The 21286-nt window shown below is 39.2% G+C and overlaps 1 protein-coding gene and 1 pseudogene across 7 annotated transcripts; one reads left to right on the top strand and one right to left on the bottom strand.

Annotated features, from left to right (window-relative positions):
• Positions 1-7746: 7746 nt before the first annotated feature.
• Positions 7747-12803, top strand: LOC143892144 (L-ascorbate peroxidase, cytosolic-like; annotated as a pseudogene). Its single transcript, XR_013255434.1, has 10 exons — positions 7747-7766; positions 8945-9056; positions 9239-9304; positions 9678-9693; positions 10427-10512; positions 10641-10721; positions 11285-11388; positions 11480-11538; positions 11982-12188; positions 12282-12803. The product of XR_013255434.1 is annotated as an L-ascorbate peroxidase, cytosolic-like (transcript).
• On the bottom strand, positions 12687-20979 carry LOC143873993 (D-aminoacid aminotransferase-like PLP-dependent enzymes superfamily protein). Of its 6 annotated transcripts, none has more exons than XM_077376853.1 (8): positions 20427-20978; positions 19803-19920; positions 18678-18796; positions 17056-17141; positions 16604-16713; positions 16485-16514; positions 14928-15064; positions 12687-13371 (listed from the first exon to the last, which is right to left on the bottom strand). In XM_077376853.1, exons 1-7 carry the CDS (start codon positions 20957-20959, stop codon positions 15008-15010), a joined length of 1053 nt encoding a protein of 350 aa, XP_077232968.1. In that variant the 5' UTR covers positions 20960-20978; the 3' UTR covers positions 12687-13371; positions 14928-15007. The 6 variants fall into 6 exon arrangements, with proteins under 6 accessions (XP_077232968.1, XP_077232969.1, XP_077232970.1 ...); XM_077376854.1 differs by having other exon boundaries at positions 12687-13367; XM_077376855.1 differs by lacking the exon at positions 12687-13371 and adding an exon at positions 13453-13712.
• Between the last annotated feature and the right edge of the window lie 307 nt (positions 20980-21286).

The raw sequence follows: 21286 nt of genomic DNA, 5'->3' as shown, positions 1-21286 counted from the left end.
CAAAACCGTATCTTGTGGTTTCTGCTGAATGTCCTGCAAGATGTAGCTTTCTTAGTAGATAAGCAAACTCTGAAAAATTAGTGTTTTCTCTTATCCATAGACCAATGTTGAATACCCTCATGTACATGTTTTGATATTTGCACTAAAGGGGGTGGCCTGAGAAGAAAAAGGGGCGAATATGTAATTTCCCTAAAAATTTGAGAATATCTTCTAGTTGTTATTGAGTCAAAAATGGATGTGAGATCCAGACCGTTGATCTTGTACTGGATCATGGGCTACTTATGTGGCATTGGCCCCACTTCTGCTTCATATGTGGTATGATCCGCTAATTTGAACGGCAATCGTATGAACAACCAAATGCCATTGACAGATCCTTGATCGGATGATCCTAGGCCCTCTATCTAATTAGTCTTGACCTAGCCTCGTTTAGGCTTAGATCAAGAAAAGCTAACCGTTGATTTTTGTGGTCCTTTATCTAATGCATGTAGGGCTACAACAGGTCGGGTTGGATCGGGTTTATCAAAACCCTAGCCCAACCCTGGATCCCATCATCTCGGCCCTGACCCGCCTTGACCCTGAGTCATGGCCGGAAAACCTCAACCCATTACCCGCCCTACAGGGTATTGTGCTGGCCCTGGCCCGCCCTGATTGGGCAGGGCCGGACCTGACCGGCCCTAATTGACCTTAGTACAAATACCTGTTAAGAGTGCCAAAAATAAAGCAACAACTTATCATATGGAACAAAATGATCAATAAATAGAGAAAGGGAACAAAATAAGACAATATGAATTCAACAACATGACGGGCAACAGAGACAATTAATAATAATAATATAAAGAAACATCAATCCAAGATAATAGAAAACATTAGCAAAAGAAACATGCACAGATGGTTCAATTCTACAATAGAAAACTCAGGGTTGGGCTGGGTCAGGGTACTCGAGGCATTAACCCAAAACCTGCCCGACCTGAGTCAGGGTCTAAAAAAATGAACCCTGCCCGTCCTCAGCCAGGGTTAGAAAATCCAGCTCTGACCCTATTCTGGCTCAGGGCTAACAGGGCCAAACTTGCACCCCTAAATGCATGGGATGCTTGTTTAGGACGGGACAAAGATCACGTGGGTTGCCTCATGATGTTCTACAAAATCAACGGTCCTGATCTCTTAACACATGGCCCTGTATGTCCCTTTCAAACCTAAAAATTGCGTTTTACCCCTGATTGTAAAAGTGACTTTCTACCTTGTTCTTCTCCTCCATTATCTAATTTTCTAGAAGAAATGGATGAAGGGGCGAGAATCATCAGATCAAAGTGTTCTCAACAGCAACATCTGAGCATAGCCTAATAAGTATATTTTGAGAAGCGCAAGCACGACTTTCATTTTAGCATTTTCATACATGCCCAAAAAAAGGTCGGCTTAAAGAGGTCGTCCAAGCGCACGACGGATCTCTTCACCTCTCAATGGCTGAAGGTTGTCTAAAAAGAGGTCGGCTTAAAGAGGTCGTCCAAGCGCACAACAAATCTCTTCACCTCTCAATGGCCGAAGGTCGTCCAAAAAAAAGTCGGCTGAAAGAGGACGTCCAAGCGCACGACGCATCTCTTCACGTCTCAATGGCCGAAGGTCGTCCAAAAAGATGTCGGCTTAAAGAGGTCGTCCAAGCGCACGGCGCATCTCTTCACGTCTCAATGGCCAAAGGTCATCCAAAAAGAGGTCAGCTTAAAGATGTCGTCCAAGTGCACGACGGATCTCTTCACATCTCAATGGCCGAAGATCGTACAAAAAGAGGTCGGCTTAAAGAGGTAGTCTAAGCGAACGACCGATCTCCTCACGACTCAATGGTCGAAGATCGTCCCAAATGAGGTCCGCTGAAAGATGTCATCTAAGATCACGACCGATCTCTTCACGACTCAATGGTCGAAGATCATCCCAAATGAGGTCGGCAGAAAGAAGTGATCCAAGCGCACGATCCATCTCTTCACGTCTCAATGGTCGAAGATCGTCCAAAATGAGGTCGGTTGAAAGAGGTCGTCCAAGATCACAACCGATCTCTTCACGACTCAATGGTCGAAGATCGTCCAAAAAGAGGTCGGCTTAAAGAGGTCACCCAAGATCTCCAAGAACTGGCAAGCAGACTACACTCCCCTAGACCTCAAGACGGCCTGAAGGAGTTTGTGGGGGGGGGTGGGGGGGGGGGGGTGGGGGGGGGGGGTGCTGATGGGCGTAAAAATAACCGCTCGATCGGCAGGCTCCACGTGTCAGAGGCCCTCACAGTGTGAAAAAAGGTCTTTAAGTAATTTCCCCATGGTCAACAAAAGGCCCCTGCAAAAAGCGGTATTTACGGCTCATTGTCACCAACTCAAGGGACACGATTAGCCCTAACACACTCAACCACTATAAATAGAGGTAAAACTGAAAAGGTAAGGGACACGATTTCCAAAACTTACTATTTCCATTGAGTTTTCCTTATTTGCTGTTGTCACTGACTTAAGCATCGGAGGGCCTTCCTGGAGAAACCCCTCCGGATTGGTCTTCTAACCGTTTGCTTGTGTGTGTAGGTCAAAAGCAAGGCCAGACACTCACTTTTCACCTCCAGCTCAGCTGTTCACAGATTTTGACCGCAACATATTCCACTATAAGATTTTGTGGGGTGAAATAAAGAAAGTAAAAGGGCAAGAAAAGTAGGGGTGCAACTTGGGTCGGGTTCAACCCGAACCCGACAGGTTGAACCCGAATTTGGGTTGGGTTGGGTTGGTTTTTTTTTTTTTTAAATCGGGTTGGGTAGGGTTGGGAAAAATCAACCCGAATTGGAAATCGGGTTGGCATGTCGGGCAACCCGACCCAAAACCCGATTTCCAATTCCGATATGTGCTTAAAACCCGATTTCAACTGAACACATTTCCCATTGGAGCTAGAAATGTGCTTAAATTTTAGCATAAATTTATCTTTCAGTTCGGTTACAAAGAGTTTTTATATGGCGGATGCCTGTGTAGGAATGTGAGCAAAAAAAAAACAGTGGGGCCCACAAAAAACATGTGCATGGATTGGAAATCGGGTTGGGTTGGGTTGACCCGATTGCAAATCGGGTTGGGTCGGGTTGAGCCCAGCCGGGATGGAAATTGGGTTGGGTCGGGTTGGCCTCAACCCAACCCAACCCGACCCGAGTTGCACCCCTAAAGAAAAGGACAATGTCTTCTCTTAGAAAAGGGTGAACTCAAAGGTTATTATAATTCCCAAAAAGCTCTCACAAGCGAGTTAAAAAATAAATAACAAGCATAGTTTGTGCGATTATTAAAACATAGTTGTGCTGATATCATTTCCATTAATTAGTAACTGGAAAAAGTTGCCTTTCTTTTGGAGCAAGAGTCACGCTAATCAAAGCAAAATGGTTATGGAGTGTAGAAAAGAAGGGTCACAAACAACATATCTTGAGCTTACATTTGGCTTAGGGATTCTAGCATCATTCCCCTTTGAGTAGGTACTTGAAAGAATGGAGGGGAAATTAGTAACTAGATAAAAAAGACAGGGCAGTGATAGATTGGAGAAGCTCCAAAGATATGTCAATACCTCGGGAATGGTCTACAAAATCAATCGGGCTTGATTACACGTGCACCTCCTCTTGTGGGACTCACTAAAGGGGTTGTCCCCCAAGTAAAAAAAAATGGGGTAAATATATCATTCTCCATATATTTCGGGCAATGATAAATTCGCAACCCTTGTAGGATGATTCACACCACTTGTAACCTGAATTGAGGTAGACTTTTACGCTTTTTAACTCAATTCATGTCAAAATGGGTGCAAATAATCCCAAGGGGGTGCGAATATATCACCGCCCTATATTTTTAACTTTCAACCATCAGTATACTGAATTCAAAGTAGACCTGGACAACAATTCCCCTGAATGACAAGAATCATGCCCAACTAAACCGAATGTAACATATCTGAAGGCTGATAAGGGAAATACACGATTTTAATAGGCTCAAAGCAGGACTCCATAAGTTAGGGTACAAACATTTAGCTTCGTTTGGTTGCTAGTAAAAACAAATTCCATTGAATTTTTGTGGAAAAAGGGAGGAGACAAGTGTGGGGACAAGTATTTATTAGACAAGGGTGTCAATATGAGTTGAGAGAGAGAAACAGAGAGAGCACCATTCCCTAGAAAATTACATGGGAGACTTCCAAGGTAAAACTGATGTCACCTCCCTTTTGGGATTTTTGTTTTTTACTAGCAACCAAACGAAGCAAAAAGGAAAAGGGAAATACATGATTTTTTTTTGCCTGCAATTTAATGTTGCAGACACCAATCACTCATAGGCAATTTCACCAAAGCAGTTTCCCCCAAATGAGAAAAGAAAAAGGAAAATATTCATTCAGAAACCAACCAGTCTTACCTATATTTCTATAATCTTCGAAATTAACAGAAATAGACTATGATAGTTACATGTTGAAGTGCAATCCATAAACATAACTATAATCCAACTCCTAATCAAATGCGGTTGGATGGGCTCCGGTCGGCTCACGAGGACGTTGGCAACTACAGAATATGATAGCAGAGGTCCTTGATCTTATAAGGATTCTGCAACTTAGAATTGAGCATCCGAGAAGATCAGCCAATGAAGAGGCGGATGTTCTTGCCAAAGCGGGAGTGCTAAAGGAGGAAACTGTAATTTCCACAAGTAGGTAGTTAGCAGCTCAGGCTAAGAATTGTAAGGGGACTACATATATAGTTTCAATCTAGGATGTACTCGGATTTAATCCACTTATGTATATTGGCGGGGACAACTTGTCCCAACTATTACTCAATATCTTGGCTTTGATCTGGCCCCTCTTTGGAAATGGGTTTCCTTTTCTTTTCCTCGGTGGGTCGGTGACTTGTGAAAGCTGCAGAGTGTTTTGTGAAGAAGTGAATGGACTTGGTAGGGGTTACAAGTAGTGGGGGAGACAGGTGGAGGCGAGGAGGGTCAATTGTACCCCTGGAAATTATAATATTTTGAGGTCTATGCGCAGAATATGCCCCCCACTCCCCCCCTCAAAATACCATTTACCCACCATGAATGATGTCTATTTTTCCTAACGGGGTGAATATACCATTTCTCTTTTTATAGCATCAGATTAGGACCATGTGGGTAGCTTCATGTTATGAAAGATCACTGTTCTAATCCAAAGTAAGGCCTCTCAATCAATCAATCAAAGGGGATGTCCATTGTTGCTCCGACAGAACTTTGGGCCCCAAAACCCGTCAAATAAATATTTGGATCATTGAAATTGCGGAATCTACATTTTTGTGCGTAAGACCTCAGTTTTGTATGCAAATGGCTTTGGACTAAAGGATAATTGAAGGGTGATGATATATTCGCACCCGTTAGAATGACTCGCACCTTCTTATAATGTGATTTGACGTCAAAAAGCATTAAAAGTCTGCAACAATTCGCGTTATATGGGTGCGAATTTATCATCCGTACTCTAATTTAAGTACAAATAACAATCATAAGAGTTTTTGAATTTATTGGTAATGGCTGCAAAAAGTCATTCATATCCCATTTGCAAATAGAATAATATTAGTTACAAATAAAAACAAATTTTGGTTTACTTAGGGATGACATGAATCGAATGGGACATGAAGGTCTAAAAAGGGAAATGCATGATTTCAATAGGCTCAAAGCAGGAGTAAAGAAGACAGAAGTTAGGGTCCACACATCCCAAAAGGATATTCTGTACGACTGGGTGGGACCTTGGGAGGTTCACTCGGTCTGCAATTTAATGTTGCAAACAGCAATCACACATAAAAAAGGAGAAATTTTTAGACTACCATTTTAAAAAAAAGAAGAAACAGTTCACTATTTCCGCAAAGCAATTTCGCCCAAATGAGAAAAGGAGGAGGAAATTATCATTCACAGACCAACTAGAGTTTTACCTATAATTTTTCCAAAGAAATATGCTTCTGTCAAAGAAATATAAAAAGGGGGTGATAAATTCACTTCCCATGTAGGATAATTCGCACCCCTTTCACCTTAAAAAGTGTTAAATTCTGCTCCATATCCTCCTTTACAAGGGTGCGAATTATCCTAAAGTGGGTGCGGATTTATCATTGCCCATATTAAAACCCCTCTATAATTTTTTTTTAACCCGGAATTTATCTAGGAACCCAGGGCGGCACCTGAAATTGAAATTTTATTAATCAATACGGGAAATAGAAATACAAGAGAGGCACATACTGCCTTACTTCTAAACACAAAGAAAATAAGAGAACTTTATTCACTACTAATGCTCAAAACCTCACATCCAAGAGAGCATCTGGCCGTATAATTCTTAGAGAAATGCACCATGGCTTACCTTGCCACCATTTCTCTTTTCCCTTCCTCTTACCTTTGAAACTAGTTTTATGATTGGTTTGAACATTTTTTGAAATATCTTGGCTTTGATTTGACCTCTCTTTGGAGATGGGTTTCCTTTTCCTTTCCTAGGTGGGCCGGTGACTTGTGAATTCTGTGAAGAAGCCATTTGCAATCTTGCAATTAAGAAGAAACAAAACTATGAGTTTGGTATCTTGGGCTACAAGATTTAAAATCACAAAACTATGGAAGAGTTTTTATCCAAGTATGACTTCTCTTGCCCTTTTTTAATCACTCTAGCAAATGAAAATAGCTTTAGGAATGAATTTGATAAGATATAGAATCTAACAATTTTTTTTTGAATGATTCTCATATAAACATACAATCTAACATAAAGAGAGGAAAAAAATAAAAATCATCGAGGGCACACACACACACGCACACATGCCTAGAAAACTATAATGTCTTGAAGATAAAAAATCTCAAATTGTACATGGTTTTAGCCTCTGAAAGAAAGTGATTTCAACAAGTTGTAATGTAACAGAGGAAAAACTCTCTGTTTCATCACAAGAGAGTTGATGTAAAACCTCTATGAATAGCTCTAGAAAACAAAATGTCTTTAAGAAGACAAAAGAAGAGGATGAAAATCTCACGTGAGAGAAGAACGAGCACAAACCACCTCCTCTCAGTGATGCATTGCTGCTACTTAATGTGAACAAGCATGGTTTATATAGTACCCATAAAAAAACAAAAGAGAGGCTTGTAACACGTGTCCATATTTCTCTTCGTTGATGCAGACACAGTAAACCCTCTTTTCTGTTTTGATATTTGCACTAGATTTGTTAGAGGAATCTTTCTAGTCTTTCTCTTGGGCCGATTATAAGTAGGACAGAAAAGTGTTATGATAGTGACCACTCATCTCAAGGGGAGCCAAAGAGACTAATCCCACAGACATATGATCTTGGACGTTCATTTAAGAAAGTGTTTGGGGTTCCACACAAAAAGCAAAGATCTCACATGGGAAAGACTGAATGGACTTGGTAGGGGTTACTAGTAGTGCGGGAGACAGGTGGGGGGCCGGGGGTGTAACTTAACCGCGTTGAGCTCACTTAACAAAAGGGAGAGAGTCGACCATTTTGGGATTTTTTATTTAACCGCAGTTCAAAAAAAGTCTGATTTAAATTCTAAAATAGCGTCATCATGGCGCCTTGAGAGTCAATGGCGTCCTACATACGTTCAAGTGGGTGTTTACCCCCCGGTTAAGGCTATCCATCCTCGTAACTTACCCCTGTTAACCTAACTTAACAAAAGGGAGAGAGACCACCATTGAACCGTAGTTAAATAAGTCTGATTTGAGTTCTAAATAACGTCATCAAGGCGCCTTGATAGTCAATGGGACCTAAGTACCATCTCCGAAAGAATGACAAAATCTGCTGTAAAGTGAGCTTCTATATCTGCTTGGTGTGACATGCGACAAACAATCTACGAAATGCTTTCTTTCTGAGATGGTCCCTAGCAAATCCCTTCTAAAAGAAATTGAGATTTTCAAAGATTCTTTTCAATTATTTAGAAAACTTTGTTACTATGTCGCTGTGTGCTACGTGTGGTGATCGTCCTATCCACTAAACGTGGCCCATGTAGCTCTTATCTACATGGCCACGTTGATTGGATATTCGTGTGTGTGTGGCAGACTTTAACGCTTTTTAACGTCCATCGACTCGAAAGAATTCTCGTACGTAGTTTTAACAGGTTCCCAACAGCCAATGAGTTCCGTCCACGTGGCAGCCTCTTTTTCCTTCAAGCTCTTTAGTCGACCTTCTTACGAATCTTACTTCCATCCGGTTTCAAGTCGAAGGGTATTTTTGTCATTTTACAAGGATCCATTTTTGTGAATTTTTCCCTTTTATTCATCTTATTCATATACCTAACCCTAAGATGCGGGTTCGCACATCTAACGTTCTCAGGAAATAATTACTGAAATCAAGACCATAAAACATTTTCAATCGAACGGCTGAAAAAGAGTTACCAAATATCAAAGACCGTAAAATTATTTTCCTGGAAAGGTTAATTGTTTAGGTAAGTTAGCATTTATCTAGTTTTTGGGTTCTGGTGCGATGAGTACAAGGGAAAGATAAATTTGAATAAAGTTAATTTTTGGTCTTTCATACGGTTGAAGGAGCTTGGCTCCTTTCACGTGTTATAATGGAGTTTTTAATTCAAAACTGGTATGAGTTTCAAACCCCATTGTGATGTTTGAAACATCATGTGGGAGTGTGTTTATGGCTGTTGAATTGCAACGATTTTGGATAAGGGAGTCATATATATAAGGTCAAATAGTTATCTAAATGAAGTGATTAATCAGAGAAAAACACACCTAAGTAAATCCCCCCCTTGAGGGGAGGAGAAAACCGTCTGCCACTTTAGCCTAGTTCATTGGTTATGGGAATCGATCATAAGCTCTCTCTCTCTCTCTCTCTCTCTCTCTCTCTCTCTCTCTCTCTCTCTCTCTCTCTCTCCATCTCTTTGCATTGATCATCATCATCATAAGTGCATTCATCATCGCATCTTCTCTGCCATGGATTTTCAATGTTTATGAGTGTTCATGGGTTCTGTTGCAGATGGCATTCAGCCGGAACTTACAATGTTAGTACGAAGACAGGTGGTCCATTCGGGACGATGAAACATGGGGCCGAGCTCGCTCACGGAGCGAACAATGGTCTTGACATTGCTGTCCGGCTCTTGGAACCCATCAAGGAGCAGTTCCCTATTTTGTCCTAGCAGATTTCTATCAGGTAGACAAGATCAGATATGGCAGAGTTCTAGTGCGTCTCTTTAATTACGTTGGAATTGGGTCCTATTGTTTCTTGATTTTTCATGGGTGGATGAGTTTATGTTGTGTTTTGTTGTCGCAGTTGGCTGGAGTTGTTGCCGTTGAAGTTACTGGTGGGCCCGATATTCCATTCCATCCCGGGAGGGAGGTAATGAAGCCCTCTCGATCATCTTATTGAAAGATTGGAATAATGGTTATCTATGTGTTTCTATTCGTTTTACTTTGCATCTAAATTTTCATTTAAAATTAAACTTGCATTGATCCAATTGCCTCTGATTTCTCAACAGTTATACATTTGTGACATACGCCCACTATCTAGTTGCAATGACTTTTAGGAATGGAATTACCCCAAACCTTATCAAGCCAAAGGAAATAAAAAATGGCTTAGAATGGTCAGACTGATCTAAAGCTATGTAATATTAAGATGGAAATCATGATCACCCATGGTTTTGTAATTTCCAGGTTTACAGTCAGAAAGAAGCTCATTTCTTTTCCAATCTCAATAAAACATTTATCTTCTGCCGGATGCAACCCAAGGTACTTGTTTAATGTTTATGTGAACCATTGATACATTTGATCATTTTGGCATTCTTGGCTTGGTAATTGTCATTGGAAAACTCTCAAATGAACCCAATACGACCACTGATTACAGAGTTATCCTTGTTCCGATCAGATTGTGGTCTATTCCACTCCTAGAAGAATGAAATTTGTATTATGAGGAATGATACTTACAGTTTCTGAACACCCAAATCCTGCAGGATGCAGGGTTTGGCACAACCACATCACCAAACATGTGTCCACCAACTGGGTTGCCCATTCAGGGACTGCAAATGTCATTCTGGTGTGTTATTACGTGTATTTGAGATACATTTAGGTTTTTAGGCCACATGTGGATGTCCTGGAAAAATTAAAATGGGATGATAAGAGAATTATCTCATTCAGATCTTTTCGTAAAATGTATGGTTTTTTCTTTTTATTTGGCAACCAAACAGTGAATTTGGCTGACGTGGCACTCCAAAACGGGACAATATACCCCGTAATGCCAGGGTTTTGTGCAACCAAACAGATCCTTAAGCGTATATGTGATGATTTAACTTGGGGTTGAAATGGTTGTTTTCCAGCACCCAAACTGGCCTACTGCATATTAGAATTGATCGTCTGGTTCGTTCTTCTGACATGATAATATGTGATTACAAAAAGGAAAAAGGGACAAAAAAGATGAACATCATTGGCTTTTGGACCATTTTCTTACTCTTTTCAACAATTTCAGGTTGTGACCACTTGAGGGAAGTGTTTGGCAAACATATGGGTCTTAGTGATAAGGACATTGTTGTACTCTCTGGTGGGCACACCCTGGTAAGTATAATTCTTTCATTTCCTTTCCCTTCATTAACTTGATTTTGGATGGCTCAACCTGATAAGTTTTACTGCTCTGTACCTCTAATTTGTTTTTTCATTTTTGGTTTCCTTTGGGATGATTGTAGGTAAAGTGCCACAAGGAGCGCTCTGGATTTGAGGGACCTTGGACCCCCCAATCCTCTCATCTTCGATAATTCCTACTTCACGTAAGACAGCTTAAGCTCAAACTAATAAGATGGGTGATGTTCTTTCTATTCTTCTATTTCCCCTTTGTTTTTTTATCGAAAATGAAAATTATTAAGAGGTGAAAGAAAGGATGTAGAAAGGCTGGACAATAGGTAGCTAAAGAAAAGGTAAGACAAAAAAGAAGAAACAAGGCTACAATTTAAGCATATCATACCATTCGAAGATATATCTACCTGTACAGTTTATACTTTATACGCCAATAGAGCAACCAAATTTGCCTTTTTGAGTTTCCTAGTAGATGGATATGGGCAAATGAATGCTGGATGAAAACAGAAAAGATCTGAATTATCTTTACAACTGCCAGGGAGGGCAGAGATCATCTTTGAGCCTCCTGATGGTTGTTGAGGGAAACACCTTTTGTCCAAATTTTGGTGTATTTGCCTTTTGTTTTCATTCTCATTATCTATATAATCAAAGTCATGGAACATTTTCTGGTGGTCATGTTTCTATTATCTAGTTAATATGGTAAATGACACTCACCTTTAATGCCAGGATAGAATTAAGACGAGTTGTTTTTTCGCAGGGAGCTTCTGAGTGGAGAGAAGGAAGGCCTTCTCCAGCTTCCATCTGACAAGGCCCTTCTTACTGATCCAGTCTTCCCGCCCCCTTGTCGAAAAATATGCAGTGGTTTGTATCTCTCACTATATATCATTATTGAAATAGATTTTACTTCCCAATTGAAGGTTCTTTTATTGAGTTAATATCCATACATGTGTAGGACGAGGACGCCTTCTTTGCTGACTATGCTGAATCTCATTTGAAGCTCTCGGAGCTGGGGTAAGACTGATATAGCTGATATCCAATCCCTTATTTTGATATTGGCAGCCTTCCATTTCACACTTGTCCCATTCCCTTGTGGCCTCTTCTCATTGACCATTCCAAGATTTCTCCTGTCTGTGCATCCCTGGTATAGTTCTTATTTAAGTTCATTTGCTTTTGACTCAACTCAACAAAGCCTTTGTCCCAAACTGGTTGGGGTCGGTTAAATGAATCCTTTAGAAAAATTTCATGAAGAATTTTCTATAGGATTCATTTCATAGAAGAGTGGCAAAGTTTAACTGCCGGCTATCAACCCGACGCCAATCCTCCTCCTTTATCCTGGCTTGGGTCAGTCTGTGAAAATCACAGCCGAAGTTTAACGGCCAGCTGCTTTTGAATCATTGCCAGCAATTTCTCCCATACTTGTAACCGTCTCTGTTTTGTTTTGATCATCTTTCCAGATTTGCTTAGTGCTGAATGTGGAATGCTGGTGGATCGAGGATGGGTGCAACCATCTTTCAGTTTTTTTTGTTTCTGGTCATCATCAAATGAATTCTTATTTGAGGAAAGATAATATCATCCACGTCGTTGACCTTTTCAATAAAATAGATGCAAGGGGACTGACCATCTTGGGCTTTGTTCTGTTTGTAGTCTTTTACTTAATTTTGGTAACTTCAGCCATCTATACCTGTTGGTCTTATAGCAAAGTGTTGATATATTATATGATACTGAATATATCAAAACTGTTCCATTGCCATTAGGAAATCATGGAGAGTTTATTTTGGGTATTGTTTGAGCTTCCCTACGGTACGAGCTTATTTGGGGATCAAATGGAAGGCAGGCTGGAGGTGAGGTAGAGAGGGATTCTTCAAATGTCATTTCTTGAGTTCAAGGCAGCATTGGTCCATGGAGATTAGCTAAGCTTTTGGATGAGATTAGTTCTATGATTAATGATAGCTTTCTTTTATTTGTTCGTGTCTCTTGGGGTGCCAACGATCTAGCAGATCAGTTGGCTAAATCGGGGCATAGAGGGACTCAGTTTACTCAGGGTCCTCTCTCTCCATTGATATGAATCTGTAATCTCTGTTTGCGATGAATGTAGTTAACTTTTGTTAAAAAAAAAAAAATTTCATGTGGTGGTTGGATATACGCATCACCATGACCCATTTAGATTGGATGATCACAATGGTATTCAATGAATAGCTTTTGCCCATTAAATGTTCCATTAGATGTGGTTCTTACATCTTTTTTGATCTATGCTACCCAGCTGCGCCTATTCCCTTCAGAATTCCCAACCCCAACATGTTGACTTCTGATGTTGGAGTGCACTCTTTTGGGAAAAGAAGCATCCAGCTCTGGGTCGAATTCTGGAAATGGAGCTTCAAACCATGGATTTGTTTCAAGTAATTGGGGAAGAAAGGTTGGGAAAGTTTTGGGGAAAGCCACCCCGAAAGCCATTATGCTTCGCGAATGACTTGGCATAAGTGGATTTATCCCAAGCTTGGCTGCACCCTCAACCCAATTCTTTCTGTGCACACTTTCTGCAACTGGAACAAACCACTATGTTGAGCGCTCGCCTCCCAGCGGGATGAATCTGGATCTCCCTTGGAGGCATCATTTGTGATCACACCGGATCTCCCTTGTTACTTATTCTCAATCTATACAGAAAGGTGATCTTTATCAGCTTGAAATGCAGGCTATCTTGATCTGGTTGCAACTGGTCGCGACAAACGCTTCACCAAGCTGTGGCCTGTGGATTGACTCTGGTCCTAAGGTCGCTTGGAAAGTCACCTTGGGTTCTGCCACTGCCCCTGGCATGGTTTTTCTACCCATGCTGCATTCTTCAGCTGCCTGAAGAGTTAGATGATTGGAGTTAATAAAACCAATCTCTTTAATAGTGATCTAAGTACTAAGTACCTCTGACATTGCGAATTGAAAAACTAAGATATACTTTATTGTTGAAAATGACAAAAACACCCTTACAAAAAATGACCAAAGTGCCCTTATCTCCTGGAAAAGGGCAAAATGCCTTCTTAAAATTACTCATATTTCAATGAAATTAACGAAAATGTTTCTTTCATTAAAATATGATAGAAATACACATCTTTTTTTTGTTGGTAAGCTGGGATCGAAGACCTCAACGTTGAAGTGACCATCGAGCTAGAGGCTCAATCCCAGAAATATCATATCTCCTGAAAAATGATATATCATTTTTAATCAAAGTAACTCCATCTAATGAAAAATGATAAAATGCCTCAAATCTCACGAAAACTGAATGAAAAATGATATAATAGAAAAACCATTGAAAAAAAAACCATCTCATGGAAAACGATAAAAACACTCATCTCATAGAAAATTATTTTGGTCATTTTCCATTGGATATGGGTATTTTTTAGTCATTTCTCATGAGTTAGGAGCTAACCCCAACTAGTTTGGGACAAAGGCTTTGTTGAGTTGAGTTGAGTTGAGTTCTCATGCGTTAGGAGTATTTTATTGTTCTCTACGAGGGGTAATTTGGTTATTTTCCACGAGATGGTATTTTTTTCCATTTCCCCTTATATATGGGTATTTTTTCCATTTTCCATAAGATATAGTATTTTGTTATTTTTTATTCTTTTTTTTTGCTAATTCCAAAGGGGTGGATCTCCATAGGTTTCTAGGAATCTCATCATTTTTTTTTATTTTGTCATTTTTTATTCTACATGGTTTACTTTATCATTATTTATGAGATATGGGAATTTATGCTATTTCCCATTAGATATGGGAAATTGTCATTTTGCAAGAGATGGTTGTTTTATTATGTTCAGTGAGATAAGGGTATTTTAATTGTTTTCCATTAAATATGGGTATTTTTTTTTATCATTTTTATAAGATGGGTATTTTGTCAGTTCCCATTAGATAGGGGTGTTTTCTCATTTTCCATAGAGATTGGTATTGTTCGCACATTATCTATTTTTTTGTTGTTGGGTACGCTGGGATCTAACACCTGACCTCATGGTGAAAGAACAAACTCTTTACCAGCTGAGCTAGATGCTCAACCCCATTCACATTTTATCTATTATGGAAATTTGATTGATCTGAACCATTCATTTATCAGGCCTTGTATAGATCTCCATTGGCCTCCAAATCACACCAATCATGCAATCTTAACATCCAAAAACGTGTATTTTTTGCCATTAAATGTGAACCACTGTCCGAATGTTATATGTTGATGAAAAGGGTTGACATAGGAACAGCCTATAAAATAGCTTTTCAATTTTTTCTAATCATTCAGAAGTCAACACACATTGCACATATTACTTAAAGCCTCAAATGTTTTGCATGATTTTTTTTTTTAATGGTAAATGTTCTGCATGAATTGTGAGTAATCAGCTTCCAGATTGTAATAATGGCACCTTGACGCCTACCTGAACTGAAGACAGGGATGAAGATATGTTCTGATAATGATGATTGACATTAGGCACCAGGTGAACAAGACCATGATTCTTCACAGAAAATTACTGACTGGGTATCCTTCAACATCTGCTCTATCCATTATCTCACTCTGTAGACACAACAAGGTACCCATAAAAATGATGGGAACAAACCATAGTTATCAATTCAGGAAACGAAACAAAAAAAAGGCGGCAGAAAACAAATAGAGGGGAAACGAGAAAATGGGGAAGCAATATATATATATATATATATATATATATATATATATATATATATATATATATATATATGAGAATGGAGTTCCTGAGGTTAACCTCATATAAGCTTATATGAGGTGGCGCTCACAAAACATAAGGCGCCTACTTTGCTTGGATGATCCAAACCATTTATTTGCAAGGCCCCATCATAGATAGGGTGTGTACCAAAAATCAGCTCCATTGCATCATCCTAACCCATCCAAAAGTAGAGGCAAAAATGGGAAGATTTGTGGGCAGAAAGTGTCTATCCATTTTGCCCTCCACTTTTGGATGGGTTAGGATGATCTAATGGAGCTGATTTTTTGTACACACCCTATCTATGATGGGGCCTTTCAAATGAATGCTTTGGATCATCCTAACAATGTGGGCCCCTTATGTTTTGTGAGCGTCACCTCATATAAGCTATATGAGGTTAACCTCAGGAACCCTTCTCTCTCTCTCTCTCTCTCTCTCTCTCTCTATATATATATATATATATATATATATATATATATATATATATATATATATATATATATATGAGGAAACTGTTGGTGAGCTTAAGCTCACCAAACTTATGGTGAGCTAGCTTGCCCAATCACATGGGTCCCACATTTTGGGGAGTGATCCAAACCATTCATTTGCAAGGCCTTATCATAGATAGGGGGTGTACCAAAAATCAGCTCCATAGGATCATCCTAACCCCTCCATTTGTGGAGGACAAAAATGGGGCAGATTTGTGTCTGGGCCCACTTTGTTAGGATGATCCAAAGCATTCATTTGAAAGTCCCTTACATAGATGGGGGGTGTACCAAAAATCAGCTCTATAGGATCATCCTAACCCCTCCATTTGTGGAGGACAAAAATGGACAGACACAAATCTGCCCCATTTTTGTCCTCCACAAATGGAGGGGTTAGGATGATCCTATGGAGCTGATTTTTGGTACACCCCCTATCTATGATAAGGGCCTTGCATATGAATGGTTTGGATCACTCCCCAAAATGTGGGACCAATGTGATTGGGCAAGCTAGCTCACCATAAGTTTGGTGAGCTTAACAGTTTCCTCTATATATATATATATATATATATATATATATATATATATATGTGTGTGTGTGTGTGTGTGTGTGTGTATTAATAGTAAGAAGCGAAAGATATATTTTATGTTGAAACCATATATTTCATGGTTTTTGTTGAAACCGTAAACAATTTTTGAAAGACGTGTAACGACAATTATCCGATTTAACGGCATCATAAAAGGAACATGATGAGTAAAGTAGCATATCTCTCACCTGTATTTCTTCTGTGATGAGCCCGGGACCCTGGTTTTTGTTTAATTTGAAGAAAACAAAGAAACTTCAGTTAGCATCTCAAAGCACATTTGCTAGTAACGTGCGGAAGGTTTACTCACCTCAAATTGCTTCTCCTCCCATGATACCTTTTCCGAGTTTTTCAAGTGCAATTGTTCCCATGAAATAGGAGCTTGGATCATCTCTACATGCTGAACTAGTCTCAAGCTATCTGCAACATTTGCACATTTCAGACTACTGCTCTGCTAACATTTTTGTGCGTGTTCATTGTCTGAAAATGTAAGAGCTGGTTCAGGAGTTCTAATCCCTCTTTTAAGGAAAATACTGCATATTTTGGGGCAAATGATTACCTGAAGCTAAATTATCCTACCCAAAACATTTGCTGCTTTTGAGGAGGTTCTATGAGGTAACTATTTGTTCCTATCTCGAGGATAACTCCAAGCCCAAAGGTGGGGCATAATATTGTTGCAGCTAAAGCGAAGATATCAGATGTATCATCTTATGATTTTCTTCAAGAGCAGATAAAAAAAGAGATTAGTGATGATGAATTTACTTGTCACAAAGGCCTCTTCCCAAAGATTGCGATCTGACCATGATGGCGCGACTTCTCGAAGTGGGATTCCTTTGCTTGAGCATACCCTGAACAAAGATGTCGGCAATAATATCAGCATTCAAATACACATCTCTTCCACCCATGAACATGTTTTGTTCACAGCTTATAATTTACGCTGGCTTACTAATTTGTTCACAAGCTATAATGGATACTGGGATAAAAGCTAGATATCTCCATCTCATACAATAATCAGTGAATTATTGACCCAGGGTATCCTTTTCCTACTTTTCTGTTGCATTGAGTTATTTATTTATCAGTATTACTCTTAAACAAACTAGTTGAATAACATTGTAGGAGGTAATCATTACATTTGTTACAGTTTATACATGTAACTGTCAATTAGCCACATGTATTTAGCATTTTCAACATTTTTGAGATCAAGAGATAGTTCCTACATCTAAAAGGTGATGTGATTAGGCCTCGTGAACCAAGAGAACAGTGTCCGGAAACATATACATTGTGTAATTATGCTTATTTTTTTATGTTTTGCAAGAATTGAAAGGGATGTAGAGCAGCTTGGTAGCACATTTGTTTTGGGTATAAAATGTCATGGGTTCAAATCTCCCTACCTCAATATGTTTTGTACTTTTGTGTGATCATGTTGAACAGGAATATATGCCACACTAATGGCAGCTTTGCTAACATAGTACAGGCTCAGAGGACCAGATATGGAAAGCCCTAACTCAGATAATAGTAGCTTAAGCCATATTACCACACAGACTCCATGAGCCATGGATCTGTATTCTGCTTATCCTCTTTGATTTTCTCCGCATATAGACCTGTAACTCCTTAGGCTCTTGTCCTGCGAACTAGTGTTATTTCTTGTGTCCCTTTTGTCAAGTGAAGATGGCAATACATGAATATGAAGAAAGGTTGAGTCTCTTTGCTAGCACAACTCTCCTCCTGAAGAGAGAAGCTTCTGAAGTAAATAAAGGTGAAATCCATATACACAAGTCGGCAACGGGAGGGAGTATAGCAACACTGATACCCTTTTTGTGATGCGGACTAACCTAAGAAAACATATTTGAGAGCCTTAGATCAAGTATAGTACGATATACTTTATGAATATGGACAAAACATACACAACCAAAAGTTGTTGGAGGTATAGGAAATAATGGCCAATTGGGGATAAGGATTTCAACTAGTGATTTATGCCCAAGGAGCCTAGAAGACATTTGGTTAACGACATACGCTCCAATAAGAATACTTTCAGTATCACCAAAGAACCTTGAGAAAATGAGTACTAAACAGAAGAGCCCGAGTCACTTCAAGGAGGTATCTGTTTCTTCTCTCAGCCACCACATTCAGCCAAGGTGTATAAACACATGTAGTTTTGTTTCAAATTGGGTATTAATCGTCATGTGAAAATTTTGGTGTCACCCCTGAACTACCACACAATTATTACCAATATGAAACATTAATATTACCCTTAAGGATGGTGCACAAATGAAAGGATAGCAAAACTACAAGCTACTTCAACTTTAATACATGGAAAGGATAGTGCTTGAGGTTGTAACTTGCAAATACAACTCTAAACTTGATCACAAGAAATAAAAACTTACTCAATGACTAATTGACGTATGACTCCTGGAAGGACACCGTCACTTATTGCAGCTGTCTGTACTTCAAAAGAATATTTGCTTTTGGGTTCATTTGGGTCATCATTGGCTGCATCCATCTCCTATATATGTCAATTGAGCATTCAAAGAAATAAGGACACATTATCATCGAGCACAAAAGCAATATCATATAGGACAGGTGAAACATTGAGAATAAATGATATCCATATTCGCTAGTGCAAAATGCTCTATATTAGCTTAGAGTGCAAAATGCTACGGTTGAGTAAAGATCACCTTGCATTCTATTGTGGACATGCTAACTGTAAGTACAGAGAGGCATGCTATATTCAGCACACATTGAGGGTCGCATGGTATCCTTATACAGAGACAAGGGTCAGAATATAAACATTTTACAGTTTATGTTGGAGTGGCAAAGAGAGAAACAAAGAGCATGAAATATCACTAACTTAACTGCAATGGGTTATATATTTATTGAATTTTTTCTCATATCTACATTTTAGCACATGTTTTAAGCATAGGAAACCTGTACAATGAGATTCTAGGTCTATGAGATCATTTGGACTTTCTACTTCCTCGTGAACTGTGAGATAAATCAGGAAGCGCTGAAGCAAAGGTGGAGTTACAAGCTGATCATTTTCCCCTCTTCTTGACAATAATGGGTTAAATGATGTCTTATTCTCCTCTTAGTGCCATGATCATCTTGCTCACTCTTTACTTGTTTTATCTTTCCCTCCTTGTACCTCAAAAACACAAGTTCAGGAAGCCTAAGATAGGAAACACCATATTTTCTAGTATAATGGTTTGCAGCTAAAAACTCACCATAGAAATTCAAAAAATAAAATAAAGATGACTGTCATGCTATGTGCTACCCTAAGTCTGAGTGGATTTCAATGAGACAAACACCTAATTGAAGATATAGCTCAATTCAAACCAACCAAATTGGCAAAATGTATCTAGCCAAAGCATACATTATTAAGAAGTATGGCACGCGAAATGAAATCACACAAATGGAATTTACATCTTACAAACCAGAAAATGAAACCTAAGAATTTAGATCAGACTCTTCCGCATTGCTCTGAACACAAATGCAGCAATTGAACTACTCACCCTGCGACAAACAACAAAGAAATTTGTCACACTGCCTTCGAGTATCTGATCCCCATCGTTTGACAACAAGAGCTCTGTTGCTGAAGGAGGCCTCAACTTCTCCATATACTTCCTACGCCTACAAACAAAACCTACCATCAAATCCCATTCCAAAGCTCCTATCCCTACAAACAGAACCTACCATTAAATCCGATTCCAAAGCTCAAGAAAAACCCAAAAAAATCAACAATACTCACACTAAAAAAACCCAAAAATCAATAATACACTAGTAAAAAACCCCAAAAAATCAACAATATACACACTAAAAAAACCCCTCAAAATCAACCAATAGACACACTACAAAACCCAAAAATCAACTAATACACACCCTTAAAAAAACCCATAAAATCAACCAATACACACACTATAAAAACCCCAAAAAATCAACAATACACACAATAAAAACAAACCCAAAAAATCAACAATACACGCACGAAAAAACCCAAAAAAATATCAATACACAGTAAAAACAATCCCAAAAGTGGCTCTCTCCATTTTCAAAAAAAAAAAAAACAAAAAACAAAAAACAAAAACAAAAAACAACAATACACACACTTAAAAATAAAAAATCAACAACACACGCACCTTACCCACTCCGAATACTTGGCCATAGCCACATCTCTCCCGCAACCCACCACAGCCAAACGAGCACCATTTTCTCTCCTACCAAACACCATCGGATCATAACCACCCACATGAACATACACATCAATTCCCCTACAAACCCTAGAATTCCCAGACACAAGCGTAGTTATAGCCAACTCTCCCTCTGTCCCACAAAAACCCTTTTCCCTCAATGCCATACACAACCCATTACACAATGATTCCTCCACCAAAGGTCGAATCAAAGAAACCCAATTCGAGAAAGATGAAAAAGAAGAAACCCAATTCATATCGGAGGTAAATAAGTAGGGATTTGATTTGGATAGAATTAGGGCTGAATTGGAGAGTCTGTGCAAATGTCTGTCCCAAAATAATAAAGAGGAAGTGTTATTGTGGGTTCGAGTTGTCGTGTAAGCACCTGATTGGTTGTTGAGGAAGACTGAGACGGAAGGAGTTTCTGGGGGAGAGTGAGAGAGGACTCCATTGATGACTAGGAAGCTGTTGGAGCTTGTCATTTTGAGATTAAAAAAAAAGCTCTTTCAGATGCTTTTCAAGTCCCTGTGTGATTTGGATTTTGAGAATCGATTATGAGTCCAAAACTGATTAATTTTAAATTGTGATAACCGATTGTGAGCCCAAAACTGATTATTGGACTCAGAATTAAATGTTATTTTGAGTTCTGTAATCAGTTTGTGATCATAATAGGTTGTCGCAATCTGAAACGACTATGGACTTGGGACGGTTCGTTTTAGATTTTGACAACTGATTGTGAGTCCAAAACCGATTAATGTTACGTCCAATAATCAGCTTTGGGCTCACAATTGGTTCTCAAACTGGTTGTG

Source organism: Tasmannia lanceolata, unplaced genomic scaffold, assembly GCF_043159265.1.
Source record: "Tasmannia lanceolata isolate RefF3 unplaced genomic scaffold, GAP_Taslan_0.1 ptg000002l, whole genome shotgun sequence".
Classification (NCBI taxonomy): Eukaryota; Viridiplantae; Streptophyta; class Magnoliopsida; order Canellales; family Winteraceae; genus Tasmannia; species Tasmannia lanceolata.
This window is presented reverse-complemented; position numbering and strand designations above follow the sequence as displayed.